Source organism: Leptonychotes weddellii, chromosome 3, assembly GCF_054177405.1.
Source record: "Leptonychotes weddellii isolate Sample4059 chromosome 3, ASM5417740v2, whole genome shotgun sequence".
Taxonomy (NCBI): Eukaryota; Metazoa; Chordata; class Mammalia; order Carnivora; family Phocidae; genus Leptonychotes; species Leptonychotes weddellii.
This window is the reverse complement of record NC_138371.1, coordinates 59,951,333-59,972,123: the sequence shown is the minus strand read 5'-3', so window position 1 is coordinate 59,972,123 and position 20,791 is coordinate 59,951,333. Positions and strand designations below refer to the sequence as shown.

Genomic DNA, 20,791 nt, shown 5'->3' with positions numbered 1-20,791 from the left:
TACATGTTCCGAAATGGCAACAGGAGCTGCAGGTTCCCCAAAGCTCTCCCGGGTCCCAGGAGGCAGGAGGAAGGGGCCCCGGTAGGGAGTTTTTAGTAGCTTACTGCCACCACTATGACCAGTGAACCACAAGGAAACACAGCAAAGTTCTGTATATCCTCTGAGAGACACAAATTTTGAGTTTTCGGTGGCCTACAACACTGCTGAGTGGAAGAACACGAAATCCAGTGAGTACGCTCAGACCTAGCTATCGCCCACTGCTCATGGAGTGGGCACCTAGAACCCCTTCCTTAATATCAAGCCACTGGAGAAATACAGCACTATGTGAGGGAAGGAAAAACAGAGCACCCAGAGAGTGAGAAGGTGGATCTGAGTGAGTTGGAAAGAGAAGGAAGCCTCTGCTCTAATTATTATTATTGTTGTTACTACTATTATTATTGCAGGGGGTTATTTCCGTGTTGCTAAAAAACACCACCATTATTCGCGTGACTGAATTATAAGCTGTCAGTACTGATCCCATTTAGCCTTAGAGCTGGAAACATTTCAAGTTTGCCTAAGTGAAAAAGGTGAGCTATCAATGCAGCCAGGTGTTTATTTTCACTTAGTCACTTAAGCGAAACAACACAGAAATTCTCCAGACAATAAAGCCATTCCTTTGAGAGTTAATTTATGCCCTTTTGAAGAAGAATTTTCCTTTCTCTAGAAGTTACCATTCTAATAGAAAAAATATATCAACATATCAAAATAGTAACAAAATACTATCTTCTAGAAACGAAGGTACGTTATGTAGAATTATGCCAAGGTATAGAGACAATTTTTACTTGTAATTAAGTCAATCTTCAGAAAATACACAGCTCATCGCAATACATATTTCTATACTGCCAAGGAAAGAGAATATAAAGCTGAAAAACAAAATCTACTGACCTCAGATGTTGCTATCTTGGTGAAGGTATTCAATGCTTGCTCAACGTTAGACTTCTGTTTGGTAGCGACCAGGCAATAGTTTTCCAGGATGCGAAGCTGTACGTGACCCTGAATGGTCTGAGGTTTTAGTTCTTTAAGGAGTTTTTCTGCTGTTCTCACTGCTAACTGCACAGACTCTTGCTTTTCAGTTGAATTACTGTATACAATTAAAAATAAATCTCTTATGTCTACTACTCATGAAGTAAAATTCATTGAGATTAGACTGAGCCCCAGGGTACACTGGTTTCTTTTCTGTCACTAATTTGAAGTAATCCTTTTGCAGAATATCACTCATTCTCTTCTAATACAAAGCGAACCACAGATGGAATGCATTACATTTAAACAAAATTAATATAGCTTGAATAAAACACCATTAAACATTTACTCACTTTAGACTGAAGACAAAAATTGGACAGTATCTACATGTGGTAAGTGTGTTCATTTCTGCTAACATAAAACTAGAATTCAGGATAAGTAGAATCATATAATTATCAAGTAGTAGATCTACTCAGAAAATGAAAGAAAGGAGGGAGTAAAAACTGACCTTGCTAAAGCACCTACTACGTGCCAAGCACTGCAATATTTTTAGCTGCCTATCTGACTCTCAGAAGAGAAGCTATGTATCTGGGGTGCCTGGGTGACTCAGACAGTTAAGCATCTGCCTTCAGCTCAAGTCTCGGTAGCATCCACTCCTTGCTCAGCAGGGAGTCTGCTTCTGGCTCTGCCCCTCCCCCTGACCCTGCTCCTGTGTTCTCTCTCTCAAATAAATAAAATCTTAAAAAAAAAAGAAACTATGTATCTGTCAAAAGGTTGTAAATTTCAAGTGCAATAACAATTCGAATATGTAGTATCAATTTTCTTATTTTTTTTTTAAATATATAAATCAATTAATAAAAGGAGACTAAATTCTCAAAGCCCAATCACTAAAGCTGCTGGTCTTTTTCTTAGGCTTTAGGCTTTATCTTCTCTAAAACATTTCACACTGTTAGGTACCTTCTTCAAAGCTCCCCTCCTTTGCCTTTTGTAACATTACACGGTTCTGGGTCTCTTTCTACCACACTGATTGCCCTTCTCTGACCTCCCTTCCCCCTCCCATCCCCTTAAATGTCAGCATGCCCAAAATTTAGTTCTCAAACGTCTGTCACTGCATTCTATTTGCAAAGAGGCCATTCACTGGGTTCCAACTATCTACTCTGAGGATCTGTCCCCCAAACCTGTATCTCCAGCTGTGACCTCCCTCTTGTTTTGTTGTTTTGTATTTTCAACTATTTGCTAGAGATTTCCAGGAGGACAGCCTATAGTTGCACAACAGTACGTTACCTTAACCTTTCTAACACAAACAAACATGCCTCTCCCTTGCTCTAAAACTTTCAATGGTCTCTATAATCTAAGCCTTCAAATCTGTCATTAAAACTTCTCAGCAGTCTGGTTCTAATTTTCTCTCACTCCTCTGTTCATCTTCCCCCGACTGCTTGGCGGCACTGCTAGGATTTCTATGAATTCCTGTAACACTTAATATCCATTTTGCCCATTTCTGTTTTGTCAGAGACTGGTTTCAGATACTGTCTTGCCTCCTAGGTAAATTACTATGCTCCTGAAGGCAGAAACTACCTTATATACCCTATACATTTACATCTTTACATACCCCCCATCATGCTTTGCCCAATTCTGGGAACAGCAACAAACATAGGTTGATAGCAATAAAACACCATTTATCTGCAGTGCACTACAGGGGCTCCCAGCAGGGGCTTCGCGGTAACAGAGAAATTAATCCACATCTTGCCCCCACCCTTGACTACTACATTAGGTTAACTCTGAGCTTAGTTCACAACGCTGTTGCAGGGAGCAAATAAGACAATGCATATGAAGTATGAAGTGCAGGGTATGGCAAAGAACTACCATTTGCTAAGGGGTTACTATTATTGTGTGGATAACTTTTGCTAACATAATCACATTCTACAATTTACCCTGTTCTCAACAGAGTAACTAGGGGAGTGTCTTCGTAACATGCTTCTGATTTCGGAAACCTCCTAAAAGCATTTCATGCTTGTTTTAGAGAACAGCTATTCTAGCTATGATTTTTTCTTTTTTTTAATTTTAATTTTTTTTAACTATGATTTTTTTCATCTGACCTTTCATTAGTGCTGTCCTAGAATTGAGCCCTCTTTTAAAAGGTATCCTTGCCGATTATCCCTAGTGTTTCCAGAAAAGGGATAATTTGTCAAACGATAACTCACCCCAGGTCTCCATCCAGATTTTCAAATACTTCACCTCCAACAGTTTCATTATCTGGATTCAGACATATTTCTATCATATTATAAAGGGCATTTTGGCCCCAGTCACTGTCCTTCCGAGCTTTATTAAAATGTCGAAGGGCATCATTTGGTTCTCCAGTATACCTTGTTAGATGTTTAAAAAAAAAAAATCACTTATTTCAATTGTTGACTACAAACTTTAAGTCATTTATAATCTCTTTGGTAAATAAAATTATTAACATTTTTTAAAATGTAGATCTATCTTAAGACAAGGAAATTTATTCTACTTTATTCACAGTGAGAAAAAATCTATTACATAGGATTTATTCACCAACAGATTTACCAAAGATATAGTCCTTTACAGTATTGAAATCCTGGCTCCAATTTTGCTCTGGAGTTACGTTTTTCAGCCATTAAGAAAAATCTTGGAACATCCTCAAGTTTTCCACATCGTCTCAGGAAATCAATTAAACGTGATAATGTCATATAATTATCTAGAAACAAAGAATATTTTGGATATAGACAACATTTTTTACCTCTTGTTTTGACAGTTATAATCCTACTTCATTCAAGTATAGTTTACTTCAAATGAAGTAGAATTTAAATACAATCAAAAGGAATGCCTTAAGGGTTATAAATCCCTAAAGAGTATGGGCAACTGGATAAGGGTTTGGTTGGTCTGGACAGTGAAAGAAGCTAATCTATAAAATACAATCCAATCTATAAAAATGTACATTTGTTGTAACTTAATTTTCAACTGTTCCTGGGAACAAAACCTAGAAACAGTCTCTGCATTGGTCATCTAAACTCTTAACTGTAAAATTCAGGAGGGTTGATGAGATTGCACAGGCTGAGTCTATCTCTGACGTCCTTATTCACTGCAGCTAGGAAGGGGGTGAGAACACTACCTTTTGATTATAATGTTTGGGGTAGGCAATTAGAAATTTTACTCTAGACTTTCCTTAATATGCGTATGTGACTAATGTACTAGATGCTAGCTTACCATAATATAACTGTAATAAATTTGTCCCAGTATTTTTTTTTTTTAAAGATTTTATTTATTTGACACAGAGAGAGACACAGCGTGAGAGAGGGAATACAAGCAGGGGAAATGGGAGAGGGAGAAGCAGGCCTCCCGCTGAGCAGGGAGCCCGATGCGGGACTCGATCCCAGGACCCTGGGATCATAATCTGAGCTGAAGGCAGACGCTTAATGACTGAGCCACCCAGGTGCTCCTAGTCCCAGTATTTTAATCCTATTTTATCTTCTCCTAAGAAAAAAGAATTAATTTAGTTCTTTGGTGTCAGGTATAATTTCCTGGCAGTTTCCTAGAAAGTCTTCTTCTCCCAACTCTATCTAGTTCTTTTGCATCACTAAAATACTAAGTTTTGAGAAAAAATTAGTATTTTTAAGATTGTAAAAATAATGCAGACACTTTAGAAAATTTGGAAAAACAAAGAAAAAGAGAAGTATAAAGAAGAAAAAAAAATCACTCATATTCCCACCAGCTAAAGATTACCACATTTTGGTACGTTTCCTTTCATATAGTTATGAGTGAAAATCATCCTATCGATCTTTAAAACATATTTCTTTGCTTATATATATACAAAGTTGAAGTCACACTTTGGGTTTTAATTTTGGCTCAACACTGGTACAGTAAACGTTTCCCAAATGTCAATAAATGGTCTTCAAAAACATGAGTTAAATGGCTGCATAACAGTCTATTATATCGATGGCTCACATTTTATTTCTCTGTAGTTGTCCTTTGTAGATAATTTGGGCTCTCAAGTTTCAGTTAGCACAGGATTCATAGTAGGGGATTTGCAAAAATTCTCATTACATAAGCTATGCTGATCTTGTTTGTAGGGTTAGAATTAAAACACACAAAAACTTTTTAAGTAATTTATCTTTAATTTTATGTTCTAAGAGAAAATATCATATGATCCAGCAAGTCCACTTCTGGGTATATATTCAAGAGAACTGAAAGCAGGGAATCAAGCAAATATTTGTGCACCAGTATCTACAGCAGCATTACTCCCAGTAGCCAAAAGTAGAAACAACCCCGAGTTCATCATCAGATGAATGAATAAATAAAAATGTGGTGCATATATACACAGCGGGATATTATTTGGCCTTAAAAAGGAAGGGAATTCTGACACATGCTACAACACGAATGAACCTTGAAAACATTCTACTAAGTGAAATAAGCCAGGCACAAAAGGACAAATACCATATGGTTCCACTTTATATAAAGTATCTATAGGAGTCAAATTCATAGACAGGTAGAATGGTGGTTACCAGGGGATGGGGAGAGAGAAGGGGGGAGTTAGTGTTTAACAGGTACAGAATGTTAGCTTGGAATGATGAAAAAGTTCTGAAGATGAATAACGGTGATGGTTACAAAAATAATTTGAACGTACTTAATGTCCTTTAACTGTACACTTAAAAATGGCTAAAATGGGAAATTTTATGTTACGTATTTTATGTTATCGCAATAAAATATATTTAAAAAAAGAACTTCTGTAGGCTTTGTATCTACTCTATTGTATGATGTCAAGATAATCCAGGTTATGATGACAACACCATCATTCATCTTCCTTGACCTATAAACTTGGGTATCAAGATTTTGTTCTTCCTGCCTCCTGGCATCACTAAAAAGCAGAGGATGATAAGACTATAGCTTCAGAAAGAGAGGATTCAAATATCGGTCTTGTATTTTAGCTATGCAAATTCAAGCAAATTATTCAAATTCTCTGAGTCAAGAAATACTTATTTTCTTAAAAGAGAATTATAATCTTGACCCTCAAAATGTCACTGAGACCAAATAAAATAAGGTCATGAAAGAGCTTTAAAAATACAATGGTCATTAGGAATATTTACAACTCCAAAAGTTTTGATAGGACCTAGGGATAACTACCTAGAATAAAGTCACAGAATCTAGAAGCTGTATTGGATTAGGCAGGACATAAAGGTTAAAATTTCAGGCTAAAGTTTTTTTGTATGATATTGCTAATATGTGCGATGCATGATATTGCTAATATTATCTAAAGTCAACCTTGGGAGGCCAGGTAATAATTATCACCTTCTAATATTACTGAAATGTATTATTAGTTTAAATTATAATTACCACTGGTAGATTAAATTACATTAACTTGTCTCTTAGTTAACCATGAAATTTGACAGCAGGCAAATTTCTGTACTTAAGGAATCCATTGAAGACTGAAATGTATTACATTCTAAAAAAACATAGCCCATACTTATTGATGGATAGTGAGAAAATATCAAAATACAGTGTGATGTGATGCAGCAGGAATAAAGTGCGAGGGAATTACAACGCATGGAATTCTTCACCTTTGCCTGGGGGAGGCAGGAGGTTTCGCACAGAATCACACTTGTGGGTATCCTGAAGGCTAAGAGGAGGATCTTGCCAGACAGACAAAGACATTCCAAGAGGCAGATGGTGTGTGCAGGGACAGAGCAGCAGAGCCCAGAGAGTGCTGCTAAGTCCAAGGTTACTAGATATTAAAGTGGAGGAAGAGGGCTGAGAAATACAAATGGACCAATAATTTAGGGCCATCTTATTTTCAAAATAATGCTATGATTTTAGACTCTACCCTGGAGAGCCATCCTAATTTTTTAAGCAAAGGACTAGCTTCTGATTTATAAAAGTGATATGACAGTCCTATGAAGGTGTGGGGCAGCAAGAAACGAGAGGCTGGAAGGTAAGTGGGGGACTGCACCGGGCTGGGTCAAAGGGGATAGTGGCCCTAATTTGAGCCAGGGGCTAGGACAGGGTGGCCTGCGTGTGACAGCAGGCTCTTCAGCACAGAGAACTGATGGGACTTGTTCAGCAGTTAGTGTCGGGGAGGGAAAACCCAGGATGATGTGGAGATTTTGAGAGAGAAGAAGTGTCACCTGTCAAGAGAAGAGTAATTCTACCTATAAGAAGGATTCTCTACTAGCTAGGTTAAGTCAAATTAGACAGTACATTTCTGAAGTAAGCTAAAATACAGCATTAACTTAAGGTATAACATGTGCTGCTAAGGATGACCTATAATAATAATGCAGAAAGTATAGATACATAATTCTGATAAAACAGATCTGTGAATGGAGTCCTATTAGGAATAAAGCATAGACTACATAAAATATGACATAGATGACAATCTTAACATTTTGTATTTTTAAATGACTAGGTATTTGAGTCATTCATTGATCCATACAACCAATTAACATTTCTTCTGCACCATCTTACATGTCAGACAATGTGTCTGACGCCAGGGATGTAAGATGGGTATGACATGATCCCTGCAAACATGAGGAGTTTGCAGTCTCATGGAGAAGACAAATGTATGCATACATATTTTCAGAAAAACGCTAGAAGAGATAAAGAGGTATGGATGAAGTTTCCAGGATTGGGGTGATCAACTCCTCCCAGGTGGTTGAGACTTTCTTTCTTTTAGGATCAGAAGTCCTGCATTGTCCAGGAGATCCCCCCGTCTCAGGCAAATTGAGGCATCACATAAGGCATCTTAAAACGTCATAGGTGATGGTAGTAAGACCTAGGCTTTTGTTTTTGGCAAGGGGTGAGTAGATTTTAGATTATGTGTTGGGAAAGACAGAGAAGAAGAAGGAAGGCAAAGTACACTATAGGCAAAAGGAAAAAGAAACACGCAAAGATTGGGAGGTGTGGATGTATGTCATTTGATACTTGATATTTCTGGAGTACAAGATCCTTACACTGATAAACTTACAAATAATTTACTTCGTATTTGTTTATAAACAGTCCAAAGTTTCCAGTCGACTAAGCCAATTTGACTATTATTTATTTTGAAAGAATGCTGATGCTAAGTTACCTGGCTGAGACAAAATTCACACAACAGATGAGGGCTTCTTCAAATCTTCCATGTGAACACACACTAGTGTCATCAATGGCTTAAAAGATTTGCAAGGGCGGAGGTGTGTTTTTAAAGAAGCCAGGATGGATTATTCTCTCAGAGGGAAGTGCTACAATATGCGAACAGCTTAAGACAGAATGTAAATAGTATGTATATCCCCTTAAGAGGCAATTCAGAGAAGAAGAAAAGGACACAACTGAGTCTGGAACCCAGGAGAGGAACTCATGAGAAAAATAACTTAGGCTTAAAGAAAGCAAGAATCCACTTTGGGCAACTGGGCGGGTAGGACAGGCCTGTATTTTGGAGTCCTAGAGAGTAGAAGAGGTAAGGTGCTGATGTAATCAACACGGAGCAGAAGCTGGGACCAACGGGGCCAAGAAACAACCGCATGGCCTGAGGTAATCCAGAGGTGGGCGAACATTTAAAAAGACAATAAAAATAATACAAAGAAAAATGTTGATATTACTACAAAGACAGATAGGACCTTTTTCCTTTCAATCTTGACCCTAGCTAGGGGTACTTTATTCGTAAGCAGAAAGTGTTGTTCTCAAATACAAACTTTTTTAAAGGTATAAACATTAGTAAGTACAACACGGAGAGGACAGCTGGTGCTTTGAGTTGCCCTACTTGAAGGAGATAATGTGTGTCCCATGTGTCCACGCCGCCCGAACCAGGCAGCTCTGACTGCCCGATCATCCCGCCACGGAGGCGTCAGGGTTTACAAGAACTGAATGACAGCTCTAGGGCTCCTCTGGGACTTCAAATTCTCCTTGGTAAAAACATAAGCAACGCACATTACTGTTTCTACCTTCCTTTCCTGTTTTCCCCTTCCTTCCCCTCGCTCCTTTCCTTTGCTCCTTCCACTCTTCTTTCTATTCAATATTCACTGAGCACTGAGCCAGCCAGATACGGTTCTACCTGGAAACACAGCAACGAAGACAAACTTCGTGGCCACCTGATGCTTATGTTCAATGATTTATAATTTTCATTTTGTTTTGTTTTACAAGGGTGATATAAAACAACAAAACGCAAGATAGAAAGATGGAGAGCAGTAAGAGGTGCTGTTGATACAGGATGGCCGTGGAAGGGCGCTCTCCGGAAGTGGCATTCTGGCCCACACCCTGAAAGAACGAAGTAGCCGCCACTGGGCTGTTTGGGAGAAGCGTATTTCAGGAAGGGGGAAGGGCAACTCTAAAGTCTCTGGGCACTAACCTGCTCGGACTGTTGCCTACCTAACATCTACTATCCCTTTCTTCCTCACTACCAGAATTCTGACTTTATACAACGTGGCACTGGGTTCAGGTAAAGGATGACATTTCCCACCATCTTTGGCAGCCATGGAGGTGCTTTTAGAAAGGAGTTTTTTAAAGAAAAAAAAAAAAAAAAAGATGGTTCACTGGGGAGCTATGCCTTTTGGCCCACCTCTATCCCAGCCTTCCTTCCCCATCCAGTCCCTGGAACATTGAGGCTAGAGCTGCAGTCATCCTGGACCGTGAGGTGATCCTCGGAACGGAAGTTAGGCTGGTGACGACTGAAGAAAAAGGCAGAGGACTCAGGCGTCCTGATGATACTGTGGAACCTCCGTGCTACTCCCTACATAACCTACTTTTAAATTTTTTTCACATAAGAGAAAGACAAAAAGCCATAATTATTTAGGCCACTGGAATTTCGAGGGGGGAGGCTCTGCTACTTTCAGCTGAAAGCATTTCTAAACTGTCCAGAGGCAAGGAACAGAAACTGGGGTGCATTACAAGAACGGAGCAGTAATAATCGACAGGAGAGCTGATGATGGGCAGCTGAGCCCCGGCGGCAGCAGCAGCACAGGAGGTAAAAGGTGATGGGATCCCAGACAGACCCTGAAGGTAGAGCAAAGAGGGATCTGCTGACAGGAGGCATGTGGTACAGACAAAGATGAGCCAAAGGCCACTGTAAGAATTAGGGCCTGACAAAGTGGGTAAATGGTGCTGCTATTTACTGAGGTGAGAAATGGAGAAGGAGCGGATTTGAAGGGACAGAAAGATCAACCGTTCTCCGTGGGCATGTTAAGCTGGAGATCCTCCGGGACAGCTAAGTGGGAACGTAAACAGACGGTGGTGTGTGTGAGGCAGGACGGGAGATGCACATCTGCAAGACACCAGCACGCACACAGGACGTTAAAGCCACGGGCCTGCATGAAGTCACCCAGCGGGCTGAATGTATAAAAAAAGAGAAAAAGTTCAAGAGCCGAGGTCTAGAACGTTCTGAGATTTACAGGTCATAAAGAGAAAACAGATCGAGCAAAGGGGTGGGGCAGCGGAAAGCAGAAAACCCAGGGAAGCCTAGCACCCCGGCAGACAAGTGGAGAAAGTCCTTCCGGAGGGCGGGGAGAAGCTGTGCTAATAAGCACGATGGCAGGCCGAGCAGGCGGACAGCTGAGACCTGAACGTGGGCCTGGCAGCACGGAAGCGGCTGGCTGCCCTGCAGGAGCAGCTTTCCTGGACTGCAGGAGCGGAGCAGACTGAGGGGACGCAGCTTCGAGGCAATTTGCTGGAAAGGGAGATGGAAGAATGGAGCCATCATTGGGAGGAGGGTTAAGAATTGGTTTTTATTTATTAACGTATTTAGCATGTTTGTGTGCGGACAGGGGAAACAATGGTGGTGCAGGAGAGAGAGGTGTCAGGAGAGAAGCGCTCTAGGAGGTGAGGGGTGGCGTCCCGAGCCCATGGGGAGATGATGGCACACCTGGGGAGGGCGATGGCTGGGAGCAGGCAGACTTCGTGACAGGTGGATGCAGACATTCTCTTTCAGTTGCTCATATTTTTCTACTCAAGTAGGAGGCAACATTTTTAGCTGAGGACAAGGAAGGGGCAGAGTGGACTGGAGGTTTGAGGAGGGAGGAGAAAGTGTAAAAAGTACTTAGAGGGAGCGAAATCATTAGAGAAATACAGCAGGACAGCCAGGCAGCATCTGAGGGCCCACTGGGGTCTGTGGTCATCATTTAAGGCGAGGCCAGTCCATGCTGTTGCATTTTCCTTACAGCTATTTCTGCTGCTCAAGGGCAAGTGTGGACTAAGGAGACAGCTGGATTCAACCGAGGTTTCCATAATAGCCAAAAAGAGGCTATTACGCATTAGAAAAAAACATAATCAGTGGATATTTACCTGGTTTGCGTTCTAAAAGCTGCTGTAAATGAAACACTGCTTGTTCATAGTCCTGTTTTCTGAACATGAGATCTGCCATCATCTGTAAAGGTAAAAGTTGGTTCTAAAAATATTGCCATTATGTTTTAGAAAACACATCTTTCCTATCAAATAGATTTAGGGCTATGCAAACACATACAAAAAACACGAGGGGGGCAAAGATTATAAAAAGGAGCCATTTAAAATTCAAGTATACCTTAAGCAAATTAGCACTGATATCAGCCTAACAGAAGATAATTAAGGATGTGAAACAGATCGCTCTGTTCACAAAACTTTATTTTTAGCGGAAAATATGTTCCAAGTAGTTATTTTAAAAACAGAAATTTGAAGGGAATTGCACACTCTATGTGTTATCATTGAAAAGATGCCTCCCTGGACTTGGCTAAAATGACGGGAAGATTTTAAAAAAACCAAAACACCCTTAAACCCTCAATATTTCAAAAGAATTTAAAATGAGCAAAATCTACTGAGCCTTTCTTATTGTGTGTTTTAAAAGGGATACTTTTTATATTTCTTTTTAGTTATAACTTTCAGTGAACCTCACACACTGTCATCTATGTAGCTGTTTGAAAGCTAATGAATACCTCAACCCAGGCAAAACTGAGAAAGCAAAAGCAAAACTCTGAAACACACCATCTTAGAATGATATATGAAGTTTTCCTCTGAAACTCCAAAGTCCCACAGAAACTTTTAACTGAGTTCAGCATGTCTGGGTAAGTACTTAAGACCTAGTCTTTAGCAAGTTATAGCTTTATCACATGAACTCCTCCTGACCAAGTATCCTCTTCGGCATAAAGAAAAATTAACTAGGCCCGCCAGGGCAAGTAAAGATCTGATCAGGTTTACCATTCTTTTTTTTTTTTTTTTTTTAAAGATTTTTATTTATTTATTTGAGACAGAGAGAATGAGAGACAGAGAGCACGAGAGGGCAGAGGGCAGAGGGAGAAGCAGACCCCCTGCTGAGCAGGGAGCCCGATGCGGGACTCGATCCCGGGACTCCAGGATCATGACCTGAGCCGAAGGCAGTCGCTTAACCAACTGAGCCACCCAGGCGCCCCAGGTTTACCATTCTTATAAAACAAAAAGACTCTTGGTCTTTACTGGTAAAATGAACTAATAACGTTAAAAATATTATTTCCTCCAAAAGCCAACATGAGCTAGGTCTCTCTAGTATTAGTTTTATCTGGTAAAACTGAAAACTTCCCCATGGAATATAAAACACAATGGCCCTTATGGCACTGAAGTCTCGTGGACTGACCATGGTGGCAGCCTCACTGTCCTGGTCACTCTGGAGAAGGAGGGTACAGTGCCGCAGGCAGGCATCGGGGTCATCCTGTGCCAGGTATAATCGTGCCAGCTCCAACAGTATCTACAGAAAAAGCGCAACATCAGTCAGAAACTGTCTGGAATAAAACATGAGTAAGGAAAATGTCTGGACACAGATTACGTCTTAGTTGATCAGAACTGATTGCAATAAAAATGCCAAGCCTGAGAGGCAGGAAAGCTATGGCTATGTTCGGCTCTACTTTCTCTTATACTGGAAAAAAAGGGGAAAAACAGGTAGCAACTCACTCGAAAGGCAGAGAGACACAAAGCACTGTGAAAAGAACACTGGTCTTAAATCAGGGATTAGATTCTGGTCCAGGCTTCTCCACGATGGGCCTAAGTCCCTATTACCTCTCTAAACCTGTTTTCCCATTTGAAAAATAAAAAGCTTGGAGCAGATGATTTCTAAGGTATGCTTCAGATTTCAAACCATGATTCCAACTTCCTCAGCCACCACTAAACAAGGTACCTGTTTGGTTATGCCTTAAAGGTTACTTCTGCCTTACATCTAAGTTGTATTCATTTTAAAATATTCAATTTAAAACCTTAAATTCTAACATATGGCTGTCTTTTGTTCCACACCATGAAATAAGTCAGTCAGAGAAAGACAAATACCATATGACTTCACTCATATGTGGAATTTAAGAAACAAAACAAACAAGCAAAGGGAAAAAAAGAAGAGAAAGAGGAAAACCAAGAAAGACTCAACCACAGAGAACACACTGCTGGTTACCAGAGGGGAGGTGTGTGTGTGTGTGGGGGATGGGTGATGGGGATTAAGGAGGGCACTCGTTATGATGAGCACAGGGTGACGTATGGAAGTGTTGAATCACTGTATTGTACACTGGAAACTAATATTACACTGTATGTTAACTAGAATTTAAATTTAAAAAAAAGGAAAAAAGAAGTATTTAGCCATATATAAGCTTTTTAAAAAAATTAATCTATCAAGATCTGAAAGAGTAACAGGATTTTAATTTACATAACCAGAGACGTAAAGAAGTTTTCTATACCAGTATTATCCTTACATTATTCTCATGCTGAACCACTTGAGGTAAGAGATTCAATCTAGTCATCTTTTTTTGCATATCCAGCACCAAACAGCAATTGAAATACAGAGGTATACAACAACAGTTTAGTAAAGTGAACTGAATCATCTAGATCCAGATATTCGAGATTGAGAAATTGTTTTAAAGTGATTACTAAAACACAGATTAATATCAACAAAACTAAAGAGCTTGCAGATTTACTTTGTATCACTTGTTCTATAATAACTTTAAAACTCTAACATTATTAAGGCATCATATAAGTATTTCAAAGAATTTCTAGAAACGATATTTATTTTTTAGCTTGTGTTTTTATTACATTTCTTTTTTTACAAATAAACTGGTAAGAATTTTACATTTGGGGCAACAATGTAACAGATGACATCTGGAATAAAAGGTGGGGAAAACTGTATAAAGGTACTGACCTTATTATCTGTTTCACAATGAACAAGAGCCTCTCTATAAAACTTAATTGCTTTTTCATAGTCTCGCTGAGCAACAGAATGTTTTGCAATCCCTGCACAAATTTCAGCCGCTAAGTGTTTCTGTGCAGGAGCTGCGTCTGGCTGTTCCATCTGAACACGTTTTAGTACCCGAGCTTGTAATTCTCGAGCCTAGAAAAAAAATAAGGATAAAAAAGAATTTAAAAAAGAAAGAGAAAATAAATGATTCTCAATAACTCACACATAGCATAATTGTACAGAAGATCTATTTAAGCATTACTGGCCCTCAATCTAACAAAGCCTGATCCAAAGAAAATGTCTTAATTAAGGTCTTAAACATGCGCTTGTTTGCAAATGAGCCAGCGTGCACGTATCTTTCCAACCAAAGTATAAGAACATTACTGGGTCTTTTCCCACTGTTAGAAGGATTATGTACAGAAAGCTCATGAAGGAGGAAATGCAGCCATGAAACAAGTATTTGAAAAAGAATCTAGATGCTGTAATTAAATAAGTGGAAATGTAAAATGTTTATTAAATTAATAAACTAGTATCTAAAAATTATTAAATCAAATATTGGCAGGTTTCAGAGAGTAAGTACATCCACATATTATTAATGGCATACGAATGAGTCCAATCTTTCTAGAGAGCACCCTAAACAAAACATGCCAACTTGATAAAACTAACCAGACTATTGAACTTAGTTGTTCCACTCTTAGGAAGGTATTATGGAGGGGCACCTGGGTGGCTCAGTCATTAAGCATCTGCCTTTGGCTCAGGTCATGATCCCAGGGTCCTGGGATCGAGTCCTACATAGGGCTCCCTGCTCCGCGGGAAGCCTGCTTCTCCCTCTCCCACTCCCCCTGCTTGTGTTCCCTCTCTCGCTGTCTCTGTCAAATAAATAAATAAAATCTTAAAAAAAAAAAAAATCTTTAAAAAAAAAAAGGAAGGTATTATGGATATTACATAGAAGAAAAAAGGAAACATGTTATCTGTTATAAGGAAAAAACTATCTGTTATTTGTTGTAAAAAGAAAAAAAGAAACAACAACAAAAAACCAGAAATCTGAAAGCAACTCAAATGTCTAATGACGGGGAAATGACTAATCAATTGATGGTGTCTATATGAGGTCCAATGCTATATAGAAACCCAGAAAGAAGGCAGGGGCCTCCTTCAAAGTAAGAATGTGGAGTAGGCTGCTAAACGGGGAAAAGTATCAGCCTTATCACCTATATGTTTGATTTCTGAAACACTGAGACCTTCCTTTTGTAAGTGACAGAGAAATCCTATGTTTTAGGCCTTCACAATAAATTTTAACTTTGAGCTACAGATAAGCATCCACTAATGCATTCATGCATTCATTTAACAAAGAGTAAAATGCCCACCATCTGCCACACATTCTGCTACACACAGGGAGCCCTTCTGGGGACTCCTGTCAAAATGTTGGTTGACAACTGGTATTTGATGAAGATGGTCTAAAGCTGAGTATTGTTCAGAACCACAGGTCATAAAATTAATTTAAGGCATCATAATAAGCATTCTTTTGGAAATGAAAGAGGAAAGATTAGAAAATAATGGTGTATATAGCATGTGGTGAAGGTTGATACTGTTTCATGGAATTTTTACTTTGGTTATATTAATGTGTGCTTATTTTAAGTACAGAGATATGTGCACATTTGTGTATTTCATGTTTTTTTATATATGTAAATATTGGTGTGTATGGTTTTGCACACAGGTGCACAAATGCACACACTCAATGACAAAAAACTCTGAAACAACCGGTCTAAATAGAGTGATCGTATCCTTCCATTTCGCAGTACCTTTTATACCTGTTGTTCCAGCTTAATTCTGCCTTCTTCCCTTTCAAAAGTATTTTGACTTGAATGATAAATTCTATGGTCACCCTAGGTCTAAAAGATATACAATTCATTCTCTAGATAGTCTAATTTTTATCTCTGCATCAACTAAATCTCTACAAAGTCAGATAAGACCTCATTAGCTTAACTTCCTAGAGAAACACATTTATAAGTTAGATTTTGTGATGTTTTGCATTTTTTCTTTTTTTTGTTAAAAGATTTTATTTGAGAGGGAGGGAGAAAGAGAGAGAGAGCATGAGTTGGGGGAGGAGCAGAGGGAGAAGCAGGCTTCCCACTGAGCAGGGAGTCCGACGTGGAGCTCAATCCCAGGACCCTGAGACCATGACCTGAGCTGAAGGCAGATGCTTAACCATCTGAGCCACCCAGGTGCAAAGAAATGCTTTGCATTTCTTAAAGGTAAATAATCAGGGCAGATATTTTGGGCAAAATCCTTTTGCATTTCTTATTAAAGGCATTTCATAAAAGAACGTTCAATTATTGTTAAGTATATACAATGATCATTATGAAACATTTTCACACAGAATAAAATTTTCTTCAAGAATTGATACCATTCCCTATGTTTTTCCTTGGATTCCAGAAAGATCAGAACTAAATTTAATTATCTATTACAATAACTATGTTAACCTTGATTGTCAATGCATTTACATTTCTCAGGGGTGCCTGGTAGCTCAGGTGGTTAAGCGTCTGCCTTCGGCTCTGGTCATGATCCCAGGGTCCTGGGATCGAGCCCCGCATCAGGCTCTCTGCTCAGCAGGAAGCCTGCTTCTCCCTCTGCCTACCCACCACTCTGCCTATCTGTGCTCTCTCTGTGTAAAATAAATAAATAAAATATTTTTTAAAAATCAAATATCACATTACTTTTTATATGATGAATTGTAAGTGACAGAGAAAGCCTATGTTTTAGGCCTTCACAATAAAATTTAACTTTGAGGTATAAATAAGCATCCACTAATGCATTCATGCATTTATTTAACAAAGAGTAAATGGACCTATATAGACATAATGGAAAAATCCACACAAATGAATGTTAAGTGAAAGAAGCAAAAATAATCTGTATTATTTAAAACTATATAAAGTTAGAAAGTCATAAAATTCTTAGTGTTTTATGGCATATGGGTTGTTTATATATGATTTATTTAATTTTATTTTCACAGAAAAGATGGTTAATATGTCAAAAGTGATTTTTTCCCTGTAATTTTTCCTGCAACTAAAAAATTAAAATAATGTATGGTTTCCTTTTAGTCATTCAACTAAAATTTCAAGCACCTATCATGGTTGACAGATTCTAAGAGGACTCCCATGATCCTCACCTCCTGGTCTTCACTACCTTGTATAATCACCCCCTTTGTGTGAGGTGCGACCTGTAACTTGCTTGTAACCAACGGAATATGGCAAATATGATGGAATGTCACTCCCTTGATTACATCATGTAAGACTGTCTTGTTAGCAGACTCATTCTACAGCCTTTCTCCCTTGCTGGCTTTGAAGAACTAAGTAGTCATATTAGCCGGCCTATCAGGCAGGGTGCTGATGAACCTCTAGGGTGTGAGAACCTCTAGGATCTGCAACAAGAAGCAAAGAAGAAGCTGGAGCCCTAAGTCTTACAGCCTTGAGGAAATGAATTCTGCTAATAACCTATGTAAGCTTGGAAGTAGATCCTCCACCAGACAAGTCTCTAGATAAGAACACAACCCTGGCCATACCTTGACTATCTTTTTTTTTTTTTTAAGATTTTATTTATTTATTTATTTATTTATTTAATTGACAGAGAGAGGGAGAGAGACAGCTAGAGAGGGAACACAAGCAGCGGGAGTGGGAGAGGGAGAAGCAGGCTTCCCGCCAAGCAGGGAGCCCGATGTGGTGCTTGATCCCAGGACCCTGGGATTATGACCTGAGCTGAAGGCAGCCACTCAACCAACTGGGCCACCCTGGTGCCCCCACACCTTGACTATCCTGACACCTTGTAGAGGACCCAGCTAACACATGCCCAGAATATGGACCCACAGAAACTGTGAAAAAATAAATGTGTGTATTGTTTTCATCGACTAAAATTTGTGGTAATTTGCTACACAGCACAGAAAACTAATGAGGCAAGCATTTGCTAGGGTCACAAAACATGGGACTATACCTACTCTCATGGAAATTTTAATATAAGCAGAAAGATAGATAATAAAATAATTACAGCAAATTATGAGGAGTTTTATGACTGGGAAATACCACTTCCCATGGGAGTACATAATATGAGACCTAACCTAGTCTTGGAGGTGAAGTGAGATATAAAGAATTACTGGTAGTTACATCCATGTTGAGTTTGGGAAAAGAAAGGAGATGGAACCAGAGTACAGACATTAGGAATTACAGGTGAAGGAAAGAAGGTAAGGGATACTATTGTTTGACTAAAGAATTAGAAGAAAAAATGGCTAGAAATACAGAGAAAATTTACATCAGGTAAGTTCGTTAAATAATTTGCTTTTTATTCTAGAGGGCAGTTTTTTCTACAGAGCAGTTACTACTACATGTTTATAAGCAATGGAATAACAAGATTGGCTCTGCCTTTCAGGCCGATTACACGGGTGTTGTGGAGAACTGCCTGGAATGAAACAAGATTGGAAGAGGATAGGGATCAGTCAGGAGGCTACTGGAGGAGTCTGGGCAAAAGATAATGCTGGACAGGGCTAAAAGGTGACAGAGATGACAGAGATGGAAAAGTGTGGAGTTATTTCAGAAATCTGAAGTTTTTAAAAAGTAAATTAATTAAGACTTGGGGATTCCCTAAATGTAGCAGTTCTGCCACTGCCTAAAATGTTTAGCAACTATGCAAAAATACTACGATGGAACTCCTGAATTTCTACACTGTGGGGAGTAGGCTCAATAAATGGTTCCTGAATAAATGAGCTTTAAATACCAAAAACTATGATTACATGTATAAGTTTCTGTTGGAACTGTAACTCAAGATTTATCTTTTTGGAGATCTGAATGCAGAGAATGTTAACAACTGGGAAGAATTTTATGGCTCTTTAAATTTTATTAAAGATGAATAATCTCCGTGCTATAACATATAAACTTAAAATTAATTGAATTTGGTTCACTAGCATAGTCTAACCATGTATACTGTTTATCCTCTTCTTAGTGTTGCTTGAAATATCTGCTCATATAACATAAGGACTCACATAACCAGGGCAGCTGGGACTAGTAATATTCATAAAAAGGTAAAATGGGCCAAATTCACTTCTAAAATATTTTAAACATCTAAATTTACTGAAATTACACTTCCTTTGTAGCTAATGGTAGCTAACCTAGGATTAGGTATAATTTTCTTACCATGGGATCAGAATATAAGGATAAAACATACCAACAATTAAGGATAAGATATTAACATTTTAAAGATGACATGTTGTAATGAAATCATAAATTTAGATGGGTATCACAGAAATCAAATGGCCCAAGCTCAATTCATTCACAACTGGGATAAAAAAAATTGGACATATTGGACAAATTATTGAAATGTTATTTTACACACACATACACACACCCCACTGTTAGCTAAAGCTCAAAGTCAAAACATTTAATAAATTATTTGGAGAATGCGGAACTCTTCTGGGTACATGAAAATTAGGTCAAAAGGTGGCAAGTAGTGTGGTATTCTAGAAAGCATACAGGATTAATAGTGAAGTACTCTATGTTCTACTTCAAGCTCTGAGAAGATGGAGGATAGATCAATTCACAAACCTGACTTAACTACCACATATTGAACTAAGCACTCAGTAATGCCAGAAATACATTATTTCAAATCCACATGGAACCTATAGCAAAACTGATTATAATATAGGACAGAGGGCAAGTTTTAACAAATATCAAAGGATTGAATTGTTCAAAGTATGTCTTTGACCACAGTGGAATTAAACTAGAAATCAATATCCAAAAGATAACAAGGACTCAAATACAGAGAACTGGTGGTTGCCAGAAAGGATGGGGTGGAGGGATGGACAAAATAGGTGAAAGGGATTAAGAGGTACCAAAAAAAAAAAAAAAAAAGATAACAAGAAAATCAGAACTGCCTGGAAATAACCCATGGGTTAAAGAAGCAATCAAAGTAGAAAGGAGGAATATTATGAACAGAGTAATAATAAACTTGTGGGAGGTAGCTAAAGCAATGCTTGAGAAAAATTATCACCTTAAATGAGTAAGAACAGAACTAAGGCTAACTAATCCATTACCTAACATACTATTTCAATAAGCTAGGCAAAGATCAACAAACCAAACCCAAAAAGAAACTAGAAGAAACTAATTAATGAGATAAAAGGAGAACATCTAATGAAGCCAGAAAAGGCAAAAGTTGGTTCTTTGAAAATATTAAGATAATAAACTCCCGGAATAATTGATCATTAACAGTAGAAGGAAAATAAAATAAAATCACCAATATCAGGGCCATAAAAAAAGACTTTATAGCACTTGCAGACATTCAAAAATAAGAAGATATAATGAACAAATTTAAAAATACAGCCGTTCAACCTAAAGTAAGAAGTTTAAAAATAATCAGTCTGAATTCTAAAGATGTTGAATCCACTAATAAAAACCTTCCATCAATGAAGCCTCAAGGTCCAAATGGTTTTAACTGAATTGTTCCAAACATTAAAGAAACAGCAATAGTCTTAGAGATCCAAACACCTTCATGAACATAGATATACAAATTTTGCACAAAATACTAGTATCTTTAAATTCCAGCAATGTCTTTTTAAAAATCACAATAAAGTGACATTTAAGAAATATAAGGGTAGTTTAGCATTTGAAAATCAATTTAATACACCAC

The 20,791-nt window shown here is 38.4% G+C and overlaps 1 protein-coding gene across 8 annotated transcripts in view; it reads right to left on the bottom strand.

The window, feature by feature from the left end:
* The window catches only part of TTC21B (tetratricopeptide repeat domain 21B), an 89,626-nt gene that overhangs the window by 27,631 nt on the left and 41,204 nt on the right, over positions 1-20,791 (bottom strand). For 7 of the 8 annotated variants that reach the window (XR_014143568.1, XM_081814266.1, XM_081814265.1 and 4 more), the window contains exons 20-25: positions 14,090-14,278; positions 12,551-12,661; positions 11,254-11,335; positions 3,562-3,712; positions 3,201-3,362; positions 925-1,120 (exon numbers count right to left, since the gene is read on the bottom strand). Coding sequence is in view for 7 of the 8 variants with exons in the window: in XM_081814266.1 (XP_081670392.1) it covers positions 925-1,120; positions 3,201-3,362; positions 3,562-3,712; positions 11,254-11,335; positions 12,551-12,661; positions 14,090-14,278 (891 nt within the window). In the remaining variant the exon portion in view is untranslated. The remainder of the gene's footprint in view (positions 1-924; positions 1,121-3,200; positions 3,363-3,561; positions 3,713-11,253; positions 11,336-12,550; positions 12,662-14,089; positions 14,279-20,791) is intronic. The other variant, XM_081814268.1, reaches the window with a different exon arrangement.